This window comes from Propithecus coquereli, unplaced genomic scaffold (assembly GCF_000956105.1).
Source record: "Propithecus coquereli isolate 6110/MARCELLA unplaced genomic scaffold, Pcoq_1.0 Scaffold328, whole genome shotgun sequence".
NCBI classification, from domain to species: domain Eukaryota; kingdom Metazoa; phylum Chordata; class Mammalia; order Primates; family Indriidae; genus Propithecus; species Propithecus coquereli.
The window spans coordinates 2,660,294-2,684,366 of record NW_012148930.1 but is presented as its reverse complement, the minus strand read 5'-3'; the positions used below and the strand labels follow the sequence as shown (position 1 = coordinate 2,684,366).

Sequence of the window (24,073 nt, the reverse complement as noted above, 5' to 3'; positions counted from 1 at the left end):
CACTGTAGGCACTCCTTTTATGTACTTACACTATTTATAAATCTATTCTTTCTCCAAAAAGCTAAAATCAACTTAAGAAAGTATATACCCTCTTTTTATGTGAAACCATGGTCAAGGGTTGCAATAGATCTAATTAATATTTAACATGCCCACTTAACTGAAACGGGCATGACTATTCCAGTGTCATTTCTAAATCTTTCCAATTGACTTCCACATCTGGAAAAGTATTCTTTCACATATATTCAAAATCACATATCTATATACTTAGAATGAACTTGTTTAAACACAGACTTTTATCAGTTATCATTTTTGTAAATTGCGAGAATTATATCCATGAGCTTAAATTGTAGTAAGTTTGCAGTACTATAATTTTAACAGTAACACGATTATTTTACGCCTTTTCTTTGAAGAAAAAAGAAAGGAATCTGCTCATCAGGTGTCCAGCAAAAAGTACTTACGTCTGTCAAAATTTAAATTCGTATAATATAAGACCCAAAAATATGCATGAAACTACTAGAAGAAAACATAGGGGAAATGCTTCAGGACATTGTTCTGGGAAAGGATTTTATGAAGAACACCTCAAAAGCACAGGCAACAAAAACAAGAACGGACAAATGGGATTATATCAAACTAAAAAGGTTCAGCACAGCAGAGGAAACAATCAACGGAGTGAAGAAACCACCAGCAGAATGGAAGAATATATTTGCAAACTATACATCTAACAGGAGATTACTATACAGAATATAAAGAGAATTCAAACAATTTGACAGCAAAAAATAAATAAATAAATAATCTGATTTTTAAATGGGCAAATGAGCTTAAAAGACATCTCTCAGAAGAAGACATATAAATGGCCAACAGGTACATTAAAAAACGCTCAACATCACTAATCATCAAGGAAATGCAAATCAAAGCCACAATGAAACATATCATCCCACTTAGAAGGGCTATTATCAAAAAGACAAAAAATAAATCCTGATGAGAATACAAAGGAAGGGGAACTCACACACTGTTGGTGGGAATGTAAATCAGTACAGCCGTTATGGAAAGCAGGATGGAGGTTCCTCAAAAAACTACAAATAGAACTACTATATGATCCAGCAGTCCCACTACTGGGTAGGTATATATCCAAAAAAAAAAAAAAGGAAATCAGCACATCAAAGACAGGTCTGTACTCCCATGTTCATGCAGCACTATTCACAACAGCGAAGATACGGAATCAACCTAAGTGTCCATCAACAAATGAATGGTTAAAAAAAAAGTGATGTATTTACACAACGGAATACTACTCAGCTCACAAAAAAGAACAAAATCCTGTCATTCATAGCAACATGGATGAGTTTGGAGGACATTATGTTAAGTGAAGTAAGCCAAGCACAGAAAGACAAATACCACACGTTCTCACTTATATGTGGAAGCTTAAAAAAAATTATCTGATAAAAGTAGAGAATAGAATAATGATTACTAGAGGCTCGGAAAACAGGGAGGGGAAAAGCAGGGTGGGGATAGCCAGAGGTTGGTTAACAGATATAAAATGATAGCTACACAGGAGGAATCATGTTCTAGTGTTCCATAACACTGTAGGGTGACTATAATTAACAATAATTTATTGTCTATTTTCAAATAGCTAGAAGGGTAGATTTTGAGTGTTCCCAACACAAAGAAATAATAAATGTTTGGGGTGATGGATATGCTAATTACCCTGATTTGATCATTATACAGTGCATACATGTATCAAAAATCACAGTGTACTACACAAATATGTACAATTATACCCTCACAAAACCCTGGAATAATAAATAAAAAAAAAAAATATGTACAATATGTGTCAATTAAAAATAAAAGCAAAAATATTATTGACAAAAAAAATTTAAATTTGTATTGTTAACCATATATAATTCAGCCTCAAAATGGTGAATCTATTATAATATAAATTTTAAAAGATTTTTCTATTTACATACATCACATGTAAAAACTACTTCATTTTGGTCATACAAAATATTTAAGGAACTATAGAAGACTATGTTTTAAAATACAAATGGAATAAATTCATCTAGCAGTCTCCCATATCTTTTTAAGAAAGTAAAGCTATAGATAAAGATAAAATATTGACAATTCAAATTCTGTATGTAAATGTTTCAGCTATTACTGTGACAAAGAGAACTGATCACTTATTTACAGCTGTTACACTTCTAAGTAAACAAAAATAATAACAGTGTATTCAACAAAGATTTTATATTGTCAAGTTTTTTAATGAGCAAATTTTTAATGTTTTCAAATATATATTCCATAGATAAATTAAAAGAATGTAAAAATATGTTGAAACTTTAAACATCCAGTCCCTATAAAGTTTCAATAAAAGGGCTTCTTGATCACCCATCTGCTTGGTAATTTTAAAAGATTCTTCTATACATTTTGCACATACCCCCTTTTTTTCTCATAGTTGATCAAGAGAAAATAATTATAGCTACTCATGTGTAGTAGTAGTAGTGGCAGTTGCAGCAGCAGCAAGAGTAGTAGTAATTGTAATACTCCAATTTTAAATTTTTTCAAAAAAATTATGTGGTTCCAACCTGGTCTCCAAAGTCCTCTGGGAATTTCCACAAAACCACAGGATCTGTAAATAATTGACACACATCATTAAACAGAGGCAAAAGAACACATTTAAAGCAACAGTCCTGGTTACATACTCTTAAAATTGTCAAAGCTAAATTATAATTTTTAAATTTCTCTTTAAACATTTAAAGTTGATGAGGTTCACTTCTTTTCCTTGATCAAATTAATATATTGATCTTTTTGTAAGGGTTTTAATGACTTTTGGAATAGAACAAATGAAATTAATAACTTAGGTCATCAAAAACCATTACTGTATTTCTTTTAGCAACTCACTTATTTACGTATCTTAAAGATTCTGAACTTAGAATTTTCAATTTTAACTATGCTTACAAAAATATTGGTTTCAATTTGAAAAGAAAAATATAAATGTGGTAAACATGTAATCAAATACATTGTAGCCCTCAGGGACTAGACTAAAATATACACCTTAAATTTCCATTTAAAATCCCAAATAAGAATTTATAAAAATTGTAATAATATTTGCTTCATATCAGTTTTAAAAATCCCAGACTTTGCAATAATAGATAAGTTGGTAGGTAGGTATAAGGCAGCTTATTCAAAATACAATTGATATTTGCAGGATATTTCAGAGAAATTTTTCTAATATATCTAGTAATTTGGTAATTTATATAAATCAATATTGTTTTATAAATATTTGCATCAGCTTTTCATTTTCTTTATTTCTCACATTTCTATTTAGCATAATAAAGTGAAGTTTTGTTGTAATAATCACTGATAAATATTTTGGTCATATACTTATTTTTTAATTTTGTCAACAACTTCTGAATACTTTAAATGTCGCTTAAAAGGATAGTGTATGATAGATTCTCACTTCTGACAAAAACCTTTGAAAGCCCAAGATAAAATATAAATAAGAAGCATCACCTGTATGACAGGCTTCAAATTCCACTCCAAGTAAAAGGACTTGGTGGACCAAAGATCCATCACTCTATGTACTCAATCAATGGAAGTTTACAGCTTATTGCTACTACTCCATATTGCTTTTTTTTTTTTCCATATTGCTTTTTAAGAAATATAATTTAGGCCAGGCGCAGTGGCTCACGCCTGTAATCCTAGCACTCTGGGAGGCCGAGGCGGGTGGATTGCTCAAGGTCAGGAGCTCGAGACCAGCCTGAGCAAGAGCGAGATCCCGTCTCTACTAAAAAATAGAAAGAAATGGCCTGGACAACTAAAAATATACAGAGAGAAAAAATTAGCCGGGCATGGTGGCACATTCCTGTAGTCCCAGCTACTCGGGAGGCTGAGGCAGGAGGATCGCTTGAGACCAGGAGTTTGAGGTTGCTGTGCGCTAGGATGACGCCATGACACTCACTCTAGCCCGGGCAACAAAGCGAAACTGTCTCAAAAAAAAAAAAAAAAAAAAAGAAATATAATTTAAGGGTATATAATTTCAAAAGTTTTAATTCCAAACCTCAATAAATGTCTAGCAACATTTTTAGCATGAGCTAGTTCCTCTTGTGTTTTTATTTAACACAATATTTCTCAAATATTTTAACTTAAAAAGAAAAAATGCCTTCTATAAACTTTTTACTTATTAAGGAGTAAAAAGTTTCCATATAATATAAATAAATCATTTGAAACATCTTATATGAAAATAATGTATTACAAATTTACAAAGGTAATATTAAATGATTATGTCCTCGTGTAAAACAAAACATATCCATTTCTAAAATAAATGTGAAATGCATTATTCATCACCTTAAAATACTCAAACATTAATGTCCTGTGGATAACTATGTTCCCAACTGGAAAAAATATACATATGTGGCAATTTTACCAAAATGGTAGCTGCTAAGATCTAAATCTCATAAAACAAAAGTGAATGATGGACTCTCCATCAAATATGAAACAAAAGTTATTACCCAGATAAATGAATACAATAACTAATAGCCATATAAACAAATCATCATGCAGAAACGTAGAAAAGTCCTTTCTCATCAACAATGGAATTAAGGGGTTTCAATGTGGATATTTCAAACATCCCTTCCAAGCAACCTCCACTTTGCAGTTCTCGTCTGACAAGTTTCTTACACATTGCTGTGCAGCCCTTACAGCCTGCCGTATTGTCTGCGGCATTCACCTAAGCATGTTTTCCTGTCTTATTTTTCCTCATTGCTTACTCTACCGTTTTTTTTCTGTATACCCTGCTTTTTCACAGAGGGAAAAACAAGTGAGTACAAGAAAACAGCATCTACTGGTTTCATCACAAAGTGGAAAATATCCTTTTTCTTTTCATTAAATGGATTTTATCCTTCAGCACTCAAAAATTTATTATACTCATGTGCATCCATATTTTGAAATGGATTAACTGGGTTCCTGCCTATGAGATTAGATTTGGACCACATCTGACACATCTCTGTAGCAACTTTTCAGAAGTCCTGCAAAGGAAGAAACAAAAGGGCTCTGAAAAAAATAATCCGATTCGAAAACTTTATGCACAAAGACTGAATTTTCTGTTCCCTGAGGATTACTTTCCAGATACTCGATCTGCTCTGGCAATGTTAGGTCAATTTTATGCTGATTTTATGGGTGAAAGGATGAGAACTGCTGGTGGGAATCATCGCTGCCCGTGATGACTGACAGACACTGCGTTTCTCTTCTTGCTACCGTCTGCTAGTGGTTCAAAAGAGACTCCACACCTCAAATTTTAAAAAAAAAACTTTGCTGCCAACAACCTAGAAACCCAGTAACAATAAAAGAATATATAACTTCATTTTGACACAAATACAGTTAATTTCTTATTTTAATAAGAAATGTGACAGTGTAATAAGAAAAATATACAAATTTTTATTAAATCGGTATATTTGGACGGTGAATATTTAATGTATGATGTGTGTGCCACCATTACAAGGGTTCTAGATCCATGGAGGCTTTTTTAAAACATAAAGTAAGACAAATTCAGCAGTATTTTATTTTCTTTCCCAATCAGATATTTCCCATTTTCTGGTCCTCAATTAAAAACAAAAGTTAAAATTACTTAGAATACTAGTGTGATTCTACCTCACAACGAAATTACCCAGGAAAAAGTTTCTAATTTTCATAAGTGAGTAAATTTACTTAATTCTGTAGAATTCAACGATTAAATATACAATATCTTTAAAATTATACATTTGTAAAATTGCAATTCGGAGACTACTTTTGAAAAGGTAGAATGTACACTGTTAGTGTGTTGCATGATTATAGCTTTCAGTACTTGATTTACCTGCATTGTAGAATCAGAACTTTATGTATGAGGAAATTAAAGTCAAGACAATGAGGAGTTTTTCTTAGCCATATAGCTAGCTAATGTCAGAGCCTGGAGCTTTCTTAATTGAGATGTAAAGAACACTTATCTTAAATAATTTCCAATAATTCATACATTTCTGTGGCACATTTAACTTAAGTTCAATTTATTTCATTGGAAAATCGATGTGGTACTAAGGAAACAGGAAAAGTCCCTGCCCTTCGATGGCCTACAGCATCCATGGAAAGAAATCCAGCTGTTGTCCAAAGCGTTGTTTTAAGCAAGGTTATCAGGTAGAACATTTCAACTCAACTTGAAAAGTCACTGGCTTGATAATGCCAAAAAACATTACTAATGAAGGAATGAGGTCTTTTGAACATAAATGAGCAAAAAGCATTAACGAAAATGTGTGATTTTTGTTGTTTCACCTGTAGAGATACAACAGTGGACAAAGCAGAGCCCTCACCACTCACAGAAAAGAGGAGCATCAAAACGTATAAGGAAATTCAATGCATTTTACGATCCTAACTGGATAGGATGCTGCAGGAGCACATAATAAGGAAGTCTAACCTAATTTAGAGAGTCACTGCAGGACTTCAGAAGGAAAGGACAGGTAAACTGACACTTAGGTCAGACAAGTAAAGGATGATGTGTGCTATGAAGTGGGCAGCGGAAAATGTATAGAGTGGAGAACCAAGATGCACGAAGTCTTGGAGGTTAAAGGAAAGCAGAACACATTTCAGAAACTGAAAAAAATCTAATATATTTAGAATGTTGATTGGGAGGGCGACAACGTCAAGAGACAGAGCCGGATTGGCGAGGAAAGCCACCGACGCAGACAGTGGCATAGATCACGTGAGAAAGAACCACGAAAGGTACGGAGAACGCAGCTGGAGTGTGTACTGTCATGGAGTCAAGGGAAGAGAGTGCGTCTAAAAGAAAGCCTCAAAAAATGCTGCAAAACACTGAAAAGTGACGACTGAAGAACTGCACCTACATTTAAAGACAAAAAGCCGCAGTCGGATGGGCTTCAATTGAAAGGCAGGAAGAAGGACGCGATTTAAGATCATGCAGTGAGCGCGAGGAAAGAGAGACTGCGTATGGGGGCCATTTATTTAAGAAAGGCTAAAAGGCAGAAGAAAGTAAAGGCAGGTAGAAAGGTTCAGCTTGATACATTTGTTGTTGTTGTTTTTTAATTTCGGACTGGCACAGACTTGAACACGTTTAAAGGCCGACAGGAAGTAATGAGCTGGCAGAGCGCCGGAGGAAAAAGAGCGTGAGATCCCCTAGAACACGGCCGGGGCTGGAATCCCGATCAGGACGGTGAGATGAGCCTCAGGCAGAAGCCGGAGTACGTCTGCCATCGTTACAGGAAAAAGAGAAGAGAAAGTCATAAATCTAAGTGAATTTGTTGTGGTACAAAGAGACGAGTTTTATGTAAAAGTTGCTAATTTTTTCTGTTTGGTAGGAAGCTCTCTGAAGCAAAGCTCTCTGCTACGCGAGGCTGCGGAGGTTTGAAGGAGGCCTGAATAGCTGTCTCGGGCAACGCTGAGTACGCAACTTAGGAACATGTCCACCCTGGCATTTAATGGCAACGAAGTGGGATTTCCTCATCATCACCCAACAGCCCAGACAGAAAAGACAACTGGTGGATTCGGTCAGGGTCAAGGTTTCCGTCAGTCACGTGTGATGGAAAGAGAATTTGAACAGAATAGTTATAGATAGGAATTACTTACCTAAAGCTAATCAAGTGATTTTTTTCTGTAAAATCTATTAATATTATATGTTATACCAAAACATGCAAATACATTTTAAAACAGCGTATGTTCAGTTGAAGATGTACTACATAGATATGAAGACTGCAGGACTGAGAAATAAGAAGAAATAAATAAATGGAAGCATGTGTAGAATTATGAAATTAGGCGGCTCAAGTTCTGGCCTCCTCCCTACGAACACCGCAATGCTTTCTGTCTGTGATCAGACACAGGTATCGAAAAACAGCGAATCGATTTCCTTCCCCACCCTCTTCTCTAAGTAGATCTTAAAAGCACAGTGCCTCATCTGTTTATCCAAGTATACTATGTAAATATCATTTTCTACAAGTGCTGTTATATGAAAAAGACTGAAAAGCATGGAGTTTAATAACTACGGTTAAAATTATAATTTTTATTACATCTGCCAAAATAGTTTTCAAACCCATTAATCATTATAATTTTATATTCAGCCTGATTGCAAAAGAGGATTTGAGGAAGTATCTCCCTCAATCATTTAGGGCCACAGATGACCTTGGCGAAGACAGAGCGCCAGAAAACCAACGCCTTGCCGTTTTTCCTTGGCAGGAACCCCAGCAAAACACAGATTTACAGCATCGATGGAAAAATACCACTCATTCTGACAAAGCAGTAATAAAAAGCTTTACTGATCCAACCAAAAAAAAAAAAAATACAATATTATAGATTACACATTACAAACATTAAGACAACAGTGAAAATAAAAACAAATTCATCGCTGAAAAATCTTAAATCCAGACTACCAATAATCTTGATAAAACATAATCAGATGTGTGTACAAATTATTTTAAAGCTAACATATAGATGATAATGTAGAATTTTAGTATCTTTTTAAAGGTCTAGTTCAGCAGTTCTCAAACTTTAGCACGAAACAGAAATGTCTAGACATACACATTGTGAGTCCTACTCACAGAACTTCTGAGCTTGGTCTGAGAAACTGCAGTTCTAACAAGCTCCCAGGTGATACTGATGCTACTACTGGTCTAAGCACCACACTTTGAGAACTAATAGCGTAGATCATGTATCTCTCACAATGATTACCATCACGTGTCACATGTTAAGGAATTAAATATTTCCTGATTCTAAATACTCTTTCTAATATGGCAATAAATAATTTAAAATGTCCTTTATTACATATTTTTTTATTTGACAACAGATAGATCTTCACAGGGCTAGGAAAAAACATGGCAATTATAGCAGGAAATATTTTTAGCAAGAAAAACACTACCAAAATGTTTTTAAAACCCTTTCTGAGCCAATAAGTCTACTAATACAATAACACTTCCATATCCCAAGGAAAAGAATCTCATTTCAAAATTGAATGTTTAATGACACTGGAACTACGTAATTTATGGAGAACTTTAGCTGTGTGCACATTAAGATACACTATTTATTTCCTCTATCTACATACGCCACCTACACACACGTCGGCAGTCCACATCTAAACCAGGCATCCTCTTGTACCTTTCCACGTCAGATACGTGAGGAATTATTTTTTGCTGTGCTTTCTTTGAATGCTTTGTTTTGTAGAATCTAAGCAATTAGTTCCAATTTGAACAACAGAAAGGTAAATGCACAGTAAGTATATCTGTGAATCTAAAAAAACCTAAGGCTTTTATTTATTTTGTATTTTCACAAAAAGGTTCATTATGCATGGATAGAATCTCAGAATTTTCTGAATGAGAACGGACCTTAAAGGTACTTTTTACCACTCAGACTTAGGGAAGTTCTATTTTATCCTGTGTTTCTGAGCTGGTAACGATTGAAGCCAAGACCAGAATCCAGGTGTCCTTGCTTCCAGCACCCTTTCTGAACACGCGGCTGCATGTGCAGCGTCACACAGGTAAACTCAGTTTGCTCTAGTTGGTTATCTTCGATTTCAATGTTCATTCATCGGACAGTAGTTTAAAGTACATTCACTTAATTATCTACAACAAGATATTTTCAGCAAAACAAATATTTAAATTTTTTGTTGTTGTAAAACAATGGTCTAAATTTTACAGACTTCCTCTGAATACTTGGAAATCTGTATGCGAATAAACCTTGAAAAGGATATTAATAGTACTCAAATCAATATCCTCTCAACTGGAATTAAAATAATTCTTCACATGATCATTTAAGTTTGACTTACATACACGAAAACCTTATAGAAATGAAAACATTATTTCAAGATCTTTTACTTTATAACCAGTCAGAGACCACACTTCCATTTGTTGCTTTACATAATGTACGCGTTTAAAAGCAAATTTGGAAATTTGTCCATTTGTTGACCATCCTAAAAATGTACATATCAGTGGTAGAAATAAAATCTAATGTGATGATCCCATTGGGATTATCTTCATTCTAAAGAGTCATCTGGAAAATCAAACTACTTCTACTACTGTAAAATAATTTTGGTGCTTTTGAAACGCAAACCCTAGAAAAAACTTAACGGATAATTCTATGGGTTCTAACTGTTTCTCCCCAGAATAACCTAAAATTAGCATCACAACCCAAAATGAGGAAGCTCTTTTTGCGCATGTATTAGCAAATTCCAACTAAGGTAATGCAAATGGAACTTCAAAGAACCTTACATAATCCATAGCATGTTAGATACATCATTTTACTACCTCCATTCCTTTTAAATAAGACCTATTATAATAAAATGAAAACTCACATCAATCACCTGATAGAGTAATTCCAAACTTAACCAAACAGGGCTAATGGGTGAGAATTGAATTGAAAACACCTTGACAAGGAAAGCAATTTCTTTTCTTCGCACTCCTCCGAAGCTGTGGGTGATCACGGTAATCGAACCATCAACAGCGAGGGCCCATCTGTCCCAAGGGCCCTTCGTGAGAGTTAACAAAAAAAAAAAATCAACAACAAAAAAAGGGAAAGAAATACTGTTCCACAGATGTTCAATTTTGATTAATCTATAACAAGGAACTTACAACTGAGAATCAATGTTTTGACGTTTTTCAGATATCAATCATTAAAAGCCAACACAAAGTTTTCATAAGAACACAGGGGAAAAAAGAGTTAATAGGTTGCTTGCAGAAAGACAATCTGTCATACAAAACCTGATATACCTTTTGGTCAGCTATGATGTGCATCATATCCTAAAGCAATAGCTTTCATTATGATTCCCTTAAAGAGGAAGGAAGACAAGAGGCCATGCTTTAATTTGGCATGAGACGGTGTTTTTTAATCATTCTTTCTACAAGTATTTGATTAAATAAAAAGACATGTATTTTTATTCACAATACTCCTTATATTTAACTCTTTGAACTGAAACATTTTCAAGAAACACAGCCTCAGCATGAAACTTCAGAAATGTAAAATTAACTAAACCTCTCATAAAACAGTTTCATTTTATTCATAACATTTAATTTTCATATTATACCAAAAAACAATTCTGTGTAGAAATGCAAACTTACTGAAAGCTTTTCCTGTTTGACATAAAGAGAGTTTGAAGTACAATAGACTCTTGGCATTCCTAGATATAACACACAGTTTCGATAATTTGCAAATAAGCTAAAATTTATGAATAGGATCATACCAACTATTAAAATGACTCAAAGTTTACTCAGATGAAAATATTTGTAAGCTACATTAAGAATTACTAAAAATATTTTAAAATAAATCTTAAAAAGAAAAATACAATAAAATAAAATGTTAAAGAACCAAATTAAGCCATGTGTCACATTTCTTTCAGAATACATCCAAGTTAGGATCAAATTAAATGTAGAATATACTTAATTTAAGACTCAACAAATAAATTCACTAAGAAATGTACTGTAAATGCAATAACTCCTTATTTATCTTTTTATCTACAAAGCTTAGGAATTGATTTTGTAATCCCAGAGAGATGTCATATCAGGCACACGAGAGAAGTAAATACAAATATCCTCTGGAAGAAGAAATACTCAACTCAGGTCTTGCCAAACATAAATTTGCAATTCAAAATTACTATAGAAAATCTAAACAGCTGTGATTAGAAACATCAGAATTAAAATATTAATTTTGTTTTGCTCCTCCCTCAAAGGCTTGTGATATTAAAGTTATATGAAACATATATAATAAAAATATTTAAAACATTTTAAAAAGAAAATAAGGGCTCCAAGCATGAGCAAATGATAAGAGATTTTTAAAGCCAGATTTTGAAAACTAGAACTTCTAAAAATATAATTTTTAAAATTAAAAGCTCAATGAATAGAATAAACAGCAAATCTTATAAAATTGAGAAGAGAAATAGTGAAATAAATCAGACACAAAAGATAGTAAACACAATGAGGCACAAGGATTAAAAAAATGAGAAGCATAAAAGAGGTTAAGAAAAATGGGGACCAAAATAGCAACACAAATCTATTCAGAGTTCTCAAAGATCAGACCAAAGAGACTGAAGTGTGTATAATGGGGGAGGAAAGAAAATAATATTAGAAGAAATAAAGACTGATTTTTCCAAAACTAGCAAACAACATAAGCTTCAGACTTAGAAAGCACAACAAACTCAAGCTAGAGCTCAAGAAAGACACTAGTGGCATGATAAAGAAATTGCAAAGCACAAAATGACGTCCATACCTTTAAAAGTATGCTAGAGAGAAGAGAGATAACTAGAAAAATATATACATTATTACACTGACAGCAGACTTCTCAACAGCAGCAGTGGAAGCCAGAAGACAGTGGAATAATATATTCAAAACCCTTAAGAAAGTATGCTTGTCATTTAAAACTGTGTAAACAGAAATGTAGGCAAAATAAAGATATTTTCAGAAAGACAAAAACTAAAACATGCACCAAGAACAGACCCTTACTGAAGGAGTGGCTAAATATTGTAACATCAGAAAAAAAGGATAATTCTCCCAAAGGAAAGTGTAAAATGCAAGAAATCATATATTTCACGTATGCAGACCAATATATACAACGTTTACTGAAGCACTGTTTGCAATAAACACAGTTTTAGAAATAACCTAAATGTCCATCACTATGAAAATGGTTATATCATTTTTATACTAAGAAATACTATACAGCCCTGAAAAAGACTAGTCTTGAAAAATTACATTCGCTCATATGAAGAAAATGCACAAAATACAGTATTACATGAAAACTAGGAGACTAGATGAAGTCAGAAAGGTAAGAGGAAACGGGAAACATAAAGGACCTTAAGCGTCATAAAAAAGAACTTGTCTTGAACTCTGGGAAAGGAAGCCACAGAACAGTTTGCCTAGACAGGTAACATGGTCTCACATATTGCAACAGGATCACTCTGGCTTCTGTGTCCAATATAAACTGAAAAGTGGCAAAATAATGAGCCCGGGTATGAGGCTACTGAATAATTCAAATAATATTTTGAATGAACCTCCTGGGAAAAGAACTTTCACCTCATAGATACCAGGATTGGAATGCAGACATCTATTGGCAATCTGTGGTGAAGCAGCAGGAAGAAAGCAGGTAATGTAAGACTTATAAGATGATCCACCCTCCTGAGACGGAATTCACCCCAAGAGCAATAAAGGCCGAAGAGTCGCAGGTCACAGCGGGTGTCTGACCAACCTGATCCAGCTCGGCGACCTTGTGAGCAGGTGGGCGCTGTCAAAGCGTTTTACGTAAGAACCAAATGAGCTCTGGTGCTGCAGAGCGTCAACGAGACGACGGGAAGCCGCCTCCTGCTCTGCGGGCCGCAGTCCAGGCTGAGAAGGATCAAGTGGCACTGAAAGCACAAAGAGCTGCTGCCACCATCGCGAACGGCAGCCCAGGTGACAGGAGCAGCAACGGTGACACGGGGCGCACTTCACACGGCGGTCGGCGGTGACGGCAAGTGTCACTGCCAGCACAACCAGCGTCCAAGCGTCATCCTGGGTGGAGCACCAAACAAGGTGCGGGAGGTGACGCCTCAGGGATACGGGAACGACTGCGGGGAGGCGTGGAGAGGACAGGCGTGACGCACGGCAGCGGAGGGAGACCCGCGGCTCCCGGCACCTGTGAGATGCCCCGGGGACCACAGACACAGCAACGGAAAACGAACACCTCAAACTGGACCGAGACCCAGAGGCGCTCAGATGAAGGTCATCGAGCTGGCAACAACTGAACCTGAACCGCCCTCCAGTTAGAGACGCCTAAGGGCTGTGGGTCACACTTTTCGCATATCTACAATAGAATTAGGAAACTTGTTAATGAAAAAGCATGATGACAAGCAAAATAAGCATAACCTAGGTATTACATTTCAGGCCTCTCTTGATCTACTGTGAAAGAACAAATGAAAGAAGTAGAGATGTGAACAAATATTTCCTTCTGTTACTAATTAAGCATTTTTTTAATTTCTAAAATCTTTCCCGATAGCATCTTCCTTAACTAATAATGAGTTTATATCGTTAACCTTTGAGGTCGACATTGCGATTGGTAAATATAACACTGATACTGGCAAAAAGAATCATTTCCTTGAAGGGGTAGAAAGCTGTTAGTCCGAACACGCTTACCAATTATTAACTCCTAGAGTAATTTTCACCCATTTTTCTTAAAACACGTAATTATCAAGTTATTGGGAATTGTATCAGAAAGACCTTGCTGTGTATTTCGAATGGGAAACAGCGATCTGGTTCTGAGGCCAACTGGGCTGAATTCTACTTCTATGACACGCAGAATGCAAGAGCAAGCACAACCTCACAGGGGTAGTGTGTCGTGTGAGCCGACACGTGAAAATGACCACACATGGACACTGCAGGCTGGAGGGGTCACAAGAGGCCCCGTCCCACTCCCGCGCGTCAGGCTCCTTCACACTGCACCGAACTGGGCATATCCGTTCCTATCCTGCACACACTACCACAAACCTCCTCGCTTCCCTCCTACAGTGTCCAATAAACCTAATGGCTCAAAGTTCTTCCCAGGAGGATGGTCCGAGCCCAGCGGCGTTCAAAACCAACTGATCTAAACCAGTTACAGATTCCTTCGCTCCTTCCCCACTCCCACTGCTCCACTTGACCAGCCTTAAAAAGTTCTCCCCAGGCCGGGCGCGGTGGCTCACGCCCGTAATCCTGGCACTCTGGGAGGCTGAGGCGGGTGGATCGATCAAGGTCAGGAGTTCGAGACCAGCCTGAGCAAGAGCGAGACCTTGTCTCTACTAAAAAATAGAAAGAAATGATCTGGACAACTAAAAATATATATAGAGAGAAAAATTAGCCAGGCATGGTGGTGCATGTCTGTAGTACCAGCTACTCCGGAGGCTTAGGCAGGAGGATTGCTTGAGCCCAGGAGTTTGAGGTTGCTGTGAGCTAGGTTGACGCCACGGCACTCTAGCCAGGGCAACAGAGCCAGACTCTGTCTCAAAAAATAAAAAAGTTCTTCCCAGTAGAACAGACACTGGAGACATGGACAGGCAGGAGGGTGGGGGGTGGGAGATAAGAAATTACCCAATGGGTACTAAGTACACTCACTGGGTGAAGGTTACATAAAAAGCCCAGACTTCACCACTAGGCAATATGTCCATGAAACAAATCTGCACATGTACCCCATGAATCAATAAAAAATTTTAAATTTTTAAAAAATAAATAAAAATTCTTCCCAATGTCCAACCAAATCTCTCACAAGAGAACTTAACTCTTTTTTCTCTTGTTGAAAAGCTGGATCATCCTCACATGAAATTTAAAACAAATCCCAAAACTGTTACTGAAACTCTACTTCCCATATCTCAGAAATTATTTCCTCTGCATAAATGCAGTGGCTCTCAACCCTTTCTGTTCATTAAATTACCGAAGGAACAGCATTTAAAAAAGGAAAAGGTGACCTCTTCATCCCACCCCATACCATACCAGATGTCTGCAATTTTTTTAAAAAACTCCCCAGGTGAGTCTAATGCACAGCTTTGGTTGAGAACCACTACCTCAATCTTTCTGGAAAAAAAAAAAAAAATCAGCCTTTTTTCAAGTTTCAAATGTTTCAAACTGGACTCAAAACTAGAACATAATCTATAATTCCATTTGTAAAACATTAGTGTTTTTTATAGATGTTCATAGCAGAGATAAAGCAAAATTCTGTATCTTAAGCCAGACTTTCCCAGTGACTTCATTACACCATTCCCTTAGTGTCTAAACTGAACCACACCCATCCCACCCTACTAATGACACCCAGGCGCCAAAGCTGAAAATCTCAGAATCAGCCTCAACACACCTTCTCATCCTCTGCATCTAATCGGCTGCTAATCATGTTAGTTCTTTCTTTGAAATGGAGTTCTCATCCATTCCTCCTCTTTCACAGTCACCCTAAATTCTTTCTAACTAGTCTAGCTGACACTGAGCTCTTCTCAACCCACTGCCACTAAATTAATTTCCTTAAAATACTGTTGTTCTTTTGTTTTGCTTTTTAGAGACAGGGTCTTGCTCTGGTACCCAGGCTGAAGTGCAGTGGCACAACCATAGCTAACTGTAGCCTTGAACTCTTGGCTCCAGCCATCCTCCTGTCTCAGCCTCCCAAGTAGCTGGGACTACAGGCATGCGCCACTGCACTTCGCTAATTTATTTTCTTCCTTTCCTTTTTCCTTTCTTTCTTTCCTTCCTTACTTCTTTCTTTCTTTCATAGAGGCAGGGTCTCCCTATGTTGCCCAGGCTGATCTTGTACTCCTGGTCTCAAGCAATCCTCCTGCCTTGGCCTCCCAGAGTGCTGAGATTATAGGTATGAGTCACCCCACACCCAGCCTAAAATAATATTATTATGCCCCCCTTCAAAGAAAAATGGTCAGCGGCTCCTCACTGCTTACACTGAGAAAACCCAATTCCTCAATCTATCTTGGTATTTAATACCTCAAATAGAATATTAAAGTTTTAACACAATAAATAACTCTACATATTAAGACCGGTCAATGTAGCAAAACTCTGCACTTCCGACCTGATCCCATCCTACCTAAAATTTATTTCCCACCATATTCCAATACAAATTTTCTATTCAATTCAGGCATCCAGTCTTTCATGTAAATAAAATCACAAATTCCAAGGATTTACTCATACTTCAAAACGTGCTGTACCCCTTCCTAAAATCCTGTGTTCACTTTCATCTGTATCTCCAAATTCTCTGCACTATTCCGGACCTATGCTGTGAGGCCTTCCCAAAACACGGCCACCACACAGACTGTTCCACTTCCAGGCAACACACACCATCTAAACCAGTTATTTTGAAATATATTATACTGCCTTACACTACTACTTAACTATTTTATGTTTCCTCATTTTAAATAAAGATCCTGAAGGCAGAAATCATGTTTTATATTTTTGATGTATACTTTATTAAAAGCAGTTTTTTCCATTTTTTTCATGAAATTGATTTTTCATTCCTTCCAGTTAATGGAAATATATAATGCATATAAAATTCTTCCCTATCATATCACTTTTTTCAGAGTAAATATGATCTTAATGTGCTTATATCAATGCGCTTATTTTAAGTAGTTAGCCTACTTTTATATAAGTCTGATTTAAAGGCAATATAATGAATCAAATACTTGCTGATATCAAAGAGAGTAGAGTGTTCTGCCCTTGTATGTTTTCACTACATATTTTCACTAAAGATAACAAGAGAATGATCCGGGTAGAGCCATTACTAATTAAGAAAGCACCATACTTCAAGAAATAAATGGTCAATGAACTAGTAATTACATAGAATAAACGGTAATTATACAGAATTGTCCTTGGGCATTTGCCGCTGTGTTTTAGTTAGCCTCCACAGCGTTTAACGCAAGTTCTCAAACTGTTTGGTCTCGGGAATTATTTATACTCTTAAATATCACTGAGGTCATCAAAGAACGACTGTTTATATGAGTCACAGCAAATGACGGTGACTGTCCCAAGTACACACTTCATCAGTCGCTGGAGCAATAACTTCGTCCCAAAGCCTACAGAAAAGTCTACCATCTACTTGTGAAAATGGGAGCAAAAAAGGCTAGTAACATCTCAGGATTATTACCCAAACAGTTCTGACCTCACAGAACCCCCAAGGACTCCAGGGGACCCCCACAAGCCCCCAGCCTCCACGTGGAGAACCACAGGTATAGCACAAAGAATTTAGAAAACAGCGTAAAATAATGTTTAAATGTGGCATAAAGCTTTTAAAAAATTAAGATTTTCTTAAAACCTGAGAAAAAGTCAAGGTATAATTATTTATTTGTTGCACAAATATATTCCCTCTTTATAGGCAGAAGGCAGAAAAGGATTTCAAGGCTAAATGCCTCTAGAGTACATAGTTATGCCTATACGTATAAACGTCGGTGATATAAACCAGTGCAGTGAGCCTACAGGAAACAACAGAAACTAGAAGGATCCGGTAGAAAAGAGACCCCAGGCCCCTTCTCAAGAAGGCAGCGACTGTCCAGCTCCAGCCACGTGGAATCTGGGCCCCGTGTTGACAGACACTGTGATTTTTCAAGAGAAGCTAGAATTTTTATGGAAAAAAAAATCACCTGATTTTATATTGGGAAAAATAATTAAACATTTCATAAATACCATGTGAGCCAAGTAAGGTATTAGGGGGACATATTTTTTAACCTCTGTATTATAGCATGGGGACCTAAAACAGAAAAAGAAAAAAATTCTTTAAGGTTGATCATACATTTAAAGTAGCTATTTGAAATTTTTTCATCTGTTCTGGTGGCTTTTATTCCAAAGATAGCTATTGTTTAGCTAAGTTTATTTAAGTGTGCCACACTAAATGCAAGTGAATTCCTCCTAATTTCCCTGATTTTAAGGTAACATTTTAAGATAAAATTAATGTGGATATTATTAACAAACTAGTTTCCTTGAACCTAAGAATAATACTTTTAAAAGAAATGTCAGATGCAGGTTGTTTCATCATAACTGGCATGTAAACACATTATATATGTATATTATTTAACATTTTTGAGATGTCTGAATTTTATAGGCACACTGTCAAAAGAAAATACAGTCTACAAATTCAACAGAGTTCGCTACTCTAAAAAAGTAGCTTACTAGAGCTCATAAATGTTGACGTTACCCTATGACAACTCTATGATTCAACACAAAGAACAAAAGGAATCTCAAAGGATATTAGCCAGTAGGGAGTTTTAAGGAGTAGCAGATACTACTTTAATTTTGGTGACTTCTTGAGAGTATTCACATCACGACTTAGAAGAAATAATGACAAAACCAGACAGCCAAAAAGATTAAAACAGATTAGTAGGGGAATCAGAGAGAGGAGAACTACGTCATTTGGAACAACAGACAGAATCACACGTTCAGAAAAATAATTATTTACTGAGAAACTACATTAGGAAGACAAACTGAAAGAAAAAGAGAAAATTTGAAATTCATGAGCTCAGACCAAAAACACCCTCACATTTAGCTGTGTATTCTAATGCCGGGCTACCCTCCAAGAAAGCGTGCAATTAATCCCTGTTTAGGTTGTCCTGCGAAAAGTGCTAAGGAAGTGAAACAATGTAAGAGTTGGGGGTCATCATGAAGCTTTCAACTTTAGGTGGTGTACAGTCACACTTTCAGTGAATTCCTGGAGAATTTATGGCACGGTAGGCAAGAGGCTGGGTTCCGAGGTCAAACTTCACACAGACGAGCCGTGCGCTGCCAGCCACCAGTCACACATGATCTTTCTCAAGTTACTTAACACTCTGCGCCCGGTTTTCTCCTCCATAAAGTAGCGACGAGAACAGTACCCTCCAGCATGCGTGGAGAGAATACAGATACATATTAACATAATACCTACAGACACACATTGCCTAGAACATTCCTAACACATAGCAAGCCTTATGCCATTAACTATTGTTATATTCACTAATGTAAAGGCAAAGGGGAGAAAACGCTAAGGCACAGATGCAGAAATCCTGCCGTGGTGAATGGAGACAATGCATTAGGCAGAATGACAGGCTGTTATTGTTTCTTTATCTACCTCCCTCCACCCCCAGGACCTTCCTAAGTCTGGTCACCTGTTTTATGCCATCCTGGTATACTTCTGTCTCAAGGAATAATTCCTTATCAAATTTTCATCAACTATTTATTAGTTGAAAACTCAGAGCACTGCACAGTAGCTCACCACCCACTCCTACCTAACTTGCCCATTTTACGTTTCACCTTTTCTCTTTCCTTCAACTCACTGTCAACTTCTGCTTTCCACTCTTTCTCTTCTCCCTTACCTCACTGTCACTGGACAGCCGGCACAATCTCTAGCCTCTCTTTCTCCCCCGCCCCTCTTTCTCCTTTTCTCTTTATCAGAGTAAAAGTGAAACTAGGTAACTATAGGAACAAGTGCCTCGTATTACCAAACGGAATCAGAACAAGAGAAGAATCATTAAAAGATGACACCATAGCATATTGAACCTATTGCCTCAAATAATACAATATAAGCAGCTGCTTACCTATATTTACACATGGTTATTCTCAGGAATAAGTTACATACATTAATACAGCCAAGCAAACAGCCCAAGTGCATAAAACCTTAATTATTGTTCAAGACTGATATCTGATTGACAGGAGGAGGAGAAGCAATTAGTGCAGATTGATAGATCCAAGCCAGCAGGTGACACGGTGACTAGCAATTTAACTTCCATCTCTAAATGGATTATAACTAAATTCTCAGTATTGATAATATTAATATCAATGTAAGAGCAGACAGAAATCTCCAAATTCTTTTTACACTAGGACCACAACCACCTCCTCCCTGGAGTTGTATAATATAAGAACACTGGCCACCCGAAGGCCTACCTGTATGTATTAACAGAATAGGCACCAAAATGCCACAGACCAAGTGGGAGTCTTAATATGTACCAGAGATGTGCACCACCCAACTTTTCCATTTCTGTAGAGATACACGATCATATTAAATGAGGAAACCGGGGAAAAATGAAGAAAAAGGATCAACATTTTATCCTCATATAATGAAACAAATATTCAGAACTTGACGAAAGTCTGTAATGGAGCTTTTTAATTAGGGAAGAAGAGCAAAAGAAAAACATTACAAATCTATTGTTTGCTGCATTTATAGTGTGGTCTGCAATATACACTTTCCAAATTAAGAAGTTTAAACACCTATGTTTAAGAATGTAAGTCGAAAGACACAGCTGGAAATGTGCGTGCGGTATCAGAACCCAAGTATCCGTCTCTGACGGCTATCTGCTTGACCTGTTTTCATAAACACAACACACAGACCTCGATGGGTGTTTCTCCTCTTACTCTTCTACCTTACCCAACACTTTTTCCCGCTTCCTGGCTTATTTTACGGTCAGAGGTTAAACTGCTAACCCTTCACCTTCCAGGAAAGTTTTTTTTCCTCTCTTCATAAAAGGTTTTTCACAGTGTGCAGCAGTCGGATTAGCTCCTCTCTCGGAGAACAAAAGCCGTGTCTTTGTCTCCGTTGCTGGTGCCCGGAGCCCCCACATCAGAGGAAGCTGCTCCCACTCCACACGCACAATGCTGTATTGTAGGCCCCACGAAAGCCTGGCCTCTCGGTGTCTAGACCCCCCCACCACCAGCCGGAGAAAATCCTGTCAAGCACTCAGCTGAAAATTAACTAAGGTGTCCTGTTGAGAACCTGATGAAGATGTTATTCGACCATACGGTAAAACTTTCCATTGTTGAACACAAAGATAAGAGAAAGACTTCTAGAACTCAATGCTTTAACAATCTTGGTCACCAATTCACACATGGGTCAGTAGATGCATTTTACTAACACACAGCCCCTTCCTCCATACGCTCTCTTAAAATAATACACAGGCTTATTTATGACATTCTAATCTCTTGCACTTAAAAATCTAACTAAAGGATACATTCAAAAATATTACAATAGACCATTTTTCATTTGCAGTTTTTACATTAGCTATTTGTCGTTAGAAAGTTTACTATTCTGTTTATTGCCGAAGGAACTGGTCAAAATGCAGAAGTCAAAAGAAAACTATCATATCTTTTCACATCCCTTAATATTTATATATTTTACAAGTTTTTAATATTGAACAAAAGACAAATAGTAAACCAAAAGCAGATATTCGATTAAAGCTTTAAAACAGAAGTAAAGTAGTACATAAAACAAACCATACTTACAAAAACTATTTGTAAATTTTTTTAGCCTATAAAATGTTAAACACACTAAACAAATTTAAATTTGGTCATACAGTATCAGTAGAAGAATTATTCCCTTAAATATGTTAAGTTGTGGGTGAGTTCATGAATATTTACAATGATTGTGGACAGGACTACAGTTTTTAAAATGTAACCTTATAATTCACATCCATGGAAACAACCAATGTTGAAAATTACTGAGTGAAAACTATATCATATATGATTATCATATTAAATAAGCTCAGTGAAATCTGAAAGGAAATGCACAAAAATAGATATTTTTATGTTATTGGTATAAAAAGAATAATCTTTTTCCTTTTTTCAAAATTGTCCATAATATATTACATTAATAATTTAAAAAATAAACTGTGCAGAATAATCAGAATAGTTCAAAAGGCTACAATGGATAGGAATTAATGAGAGAGAAGAGTACAACCACTGACTATAGTATTCAGAATTCAAGTATAAATCACGGGTTATATAGTCCATATAGTAATATAAATTGATTCCCCAAATTTTAGGAGAAATATAAACATGCCCTTTTTTTTAACCTATGATGATAATTAGCCTGACAACTTCAAGAGGTCATGACCAACAAACTTCACGAAAGAAATAAATTTATTCTTAGGAGGAAAAAAAAAAAATCAATGCTTATACATAGCAGATGTCTGATTTGGACAAGTATGTGCTATTATTTTAAGAGTCACATGAAAATCTAAGCCTGGCAAAGAACACCGTTTAAATTGAAGACCCTGTTTCAAACCAAAAAAATAAAAAAATAAAAAAGAATAACAGCCTAGAATATAGCAGAAAAACAAGAGGTAAGAAACATGGACACCTCAGTAACTTCACAGAACAGTGCGCTCCAACCACTCCAGCCAGAGCACCTGCTTCTTAACTTGCATATTATTTAAGCCTCTGTATTTATTTGTTTGTTTTTTTGAGACAGAGTCTCACTCTGTGGCCCCGGCTAGAGTGCCGTGGCATCATCCTAGCTCATAGCAACCTCAAACTCCTGGGCTCAAGCGATCCTCCTGCCTCAGCCTCCTGAGTAGCTGGGACTACAGGCATGTGCCACCATGCCCGGCTAATTTTTTCTATATATATTTTTAGTTGTCCACCTAATTTCTTTCTATTTTTAGTAGAGACGGGGTCTCACTCTTGCTCAGGCTGGTCTCGAACTCCTGAGCTCAAACGATCCACTGGCCTCGGCCTCCCAGAGTGCTAGGATTACAGGCGTGAGCCACTGCGCCCAGCCTAAACCTCTGTATTTGGAGAGATTTTTTTCAAACAGCAGATTGGCCTTTATTCTTTAGAAGAAAGCACTGAGTAACAGAATGGACAATTTTTATGGAGGAATAACTGATTTAGAAGAAAAGCTTTAGGGATTATCTCAGAACATGCAGGAGGAAAAAAGATCAGGGAAAAACAAGAGATGCAAAGCTTAATCTGGAATCTAGAGTAACTATGATTCAAAAACTCGTACCTCTAGGACCTAGCACTATGTTTAGAACAAAGTAGGCTGTCAGCTAACACTGGATGAATGAACGAATGAATGAATGAGTGGCCTGGCCTCAGGAAGGGACACAGGACAGAAAATGCACAAGAGACGTGCAGACGGTTCTTTCTTCAATAGTGTAAAAATCTGCATCAATTCAAAATAGGTAAATCACTTCTCTATATAAAAGCTGAGAGGTAAGCAAAATCCTGCTTTCTTACCTGCACTTCCTCCTAACTCAGAATTCAAAGTGCGGAATTTCAAGTTATTGCTACATGTCTGGGTCCTGACTCGTTTCTCCTTGATTATAGTGCCAACTACATCCACCCAGATATTGGAGGCAGATGGCTCTATGTTACTACGTGTTCTGCAAATTATATCTGCTTCGAGTGATTTTTTTATTGTCTGAGAATGCTACTCAGCTCCATAGAAAGGGTTTTATAAAATACCCTGGCTTTTGGCAGGAACACTAAATAAAATTTAAAAGTCCAAGCTGAGGATTACCTCAGAGTATTCACTAGTATGTTAACGAAAAAAAAAAAAAAATTACTCTGAGGCTCCTTCTCATGGGTTCTTAGGGACGTTTCCTGTGTTGGAAGTTGTGATCTAAAGCTTTGCTAACAGTTAACAGTTCACGCTCACTTTAGTGTGAACTATGGAACATTTAATTTACAATAGGTATTTAGACTTTAATTTTAAAAGGTATTATTAGAAAATATAGGTTGGAATACTACAAAACAACCCACTCTCTAGGTTCAAGCTCAAGTTTAAGTAGATTAAAACCTTTATTGAGGCCGGGCGCGGTGGCTCACGCCTGTAATCCTAGCTCTCTGGGAGGCCGAGGCGGGCGGATTGTTTGAGCTCAGGAGTTCGAGACCAGCCTGAG

General features: G+C 36.6%; 1 protein-coding gene across 1 annotated transcript in view; it reads right to left on the bottom strand.

The window, feature by feature from the left end:
• DENND1B (DENN/MADD domain containing 1B) overlaps positions 1 to 24,073 on the bottom strand; it is a 200,980-nt gene that overhangs the window by 138,369 nt on the left and 38,538 nt on the right. The window contains exon 5 of the mRNA XM_012650453.1: positions 2,574 to 2,617. Coding sequence (XP_012505907.1) covers positions 2,574 to 2,617 — 44 coding nt within the window. The remainder of the gene's footprint in view (positions 1 to 2,573; positions 2,618 to 24,073) is intronic.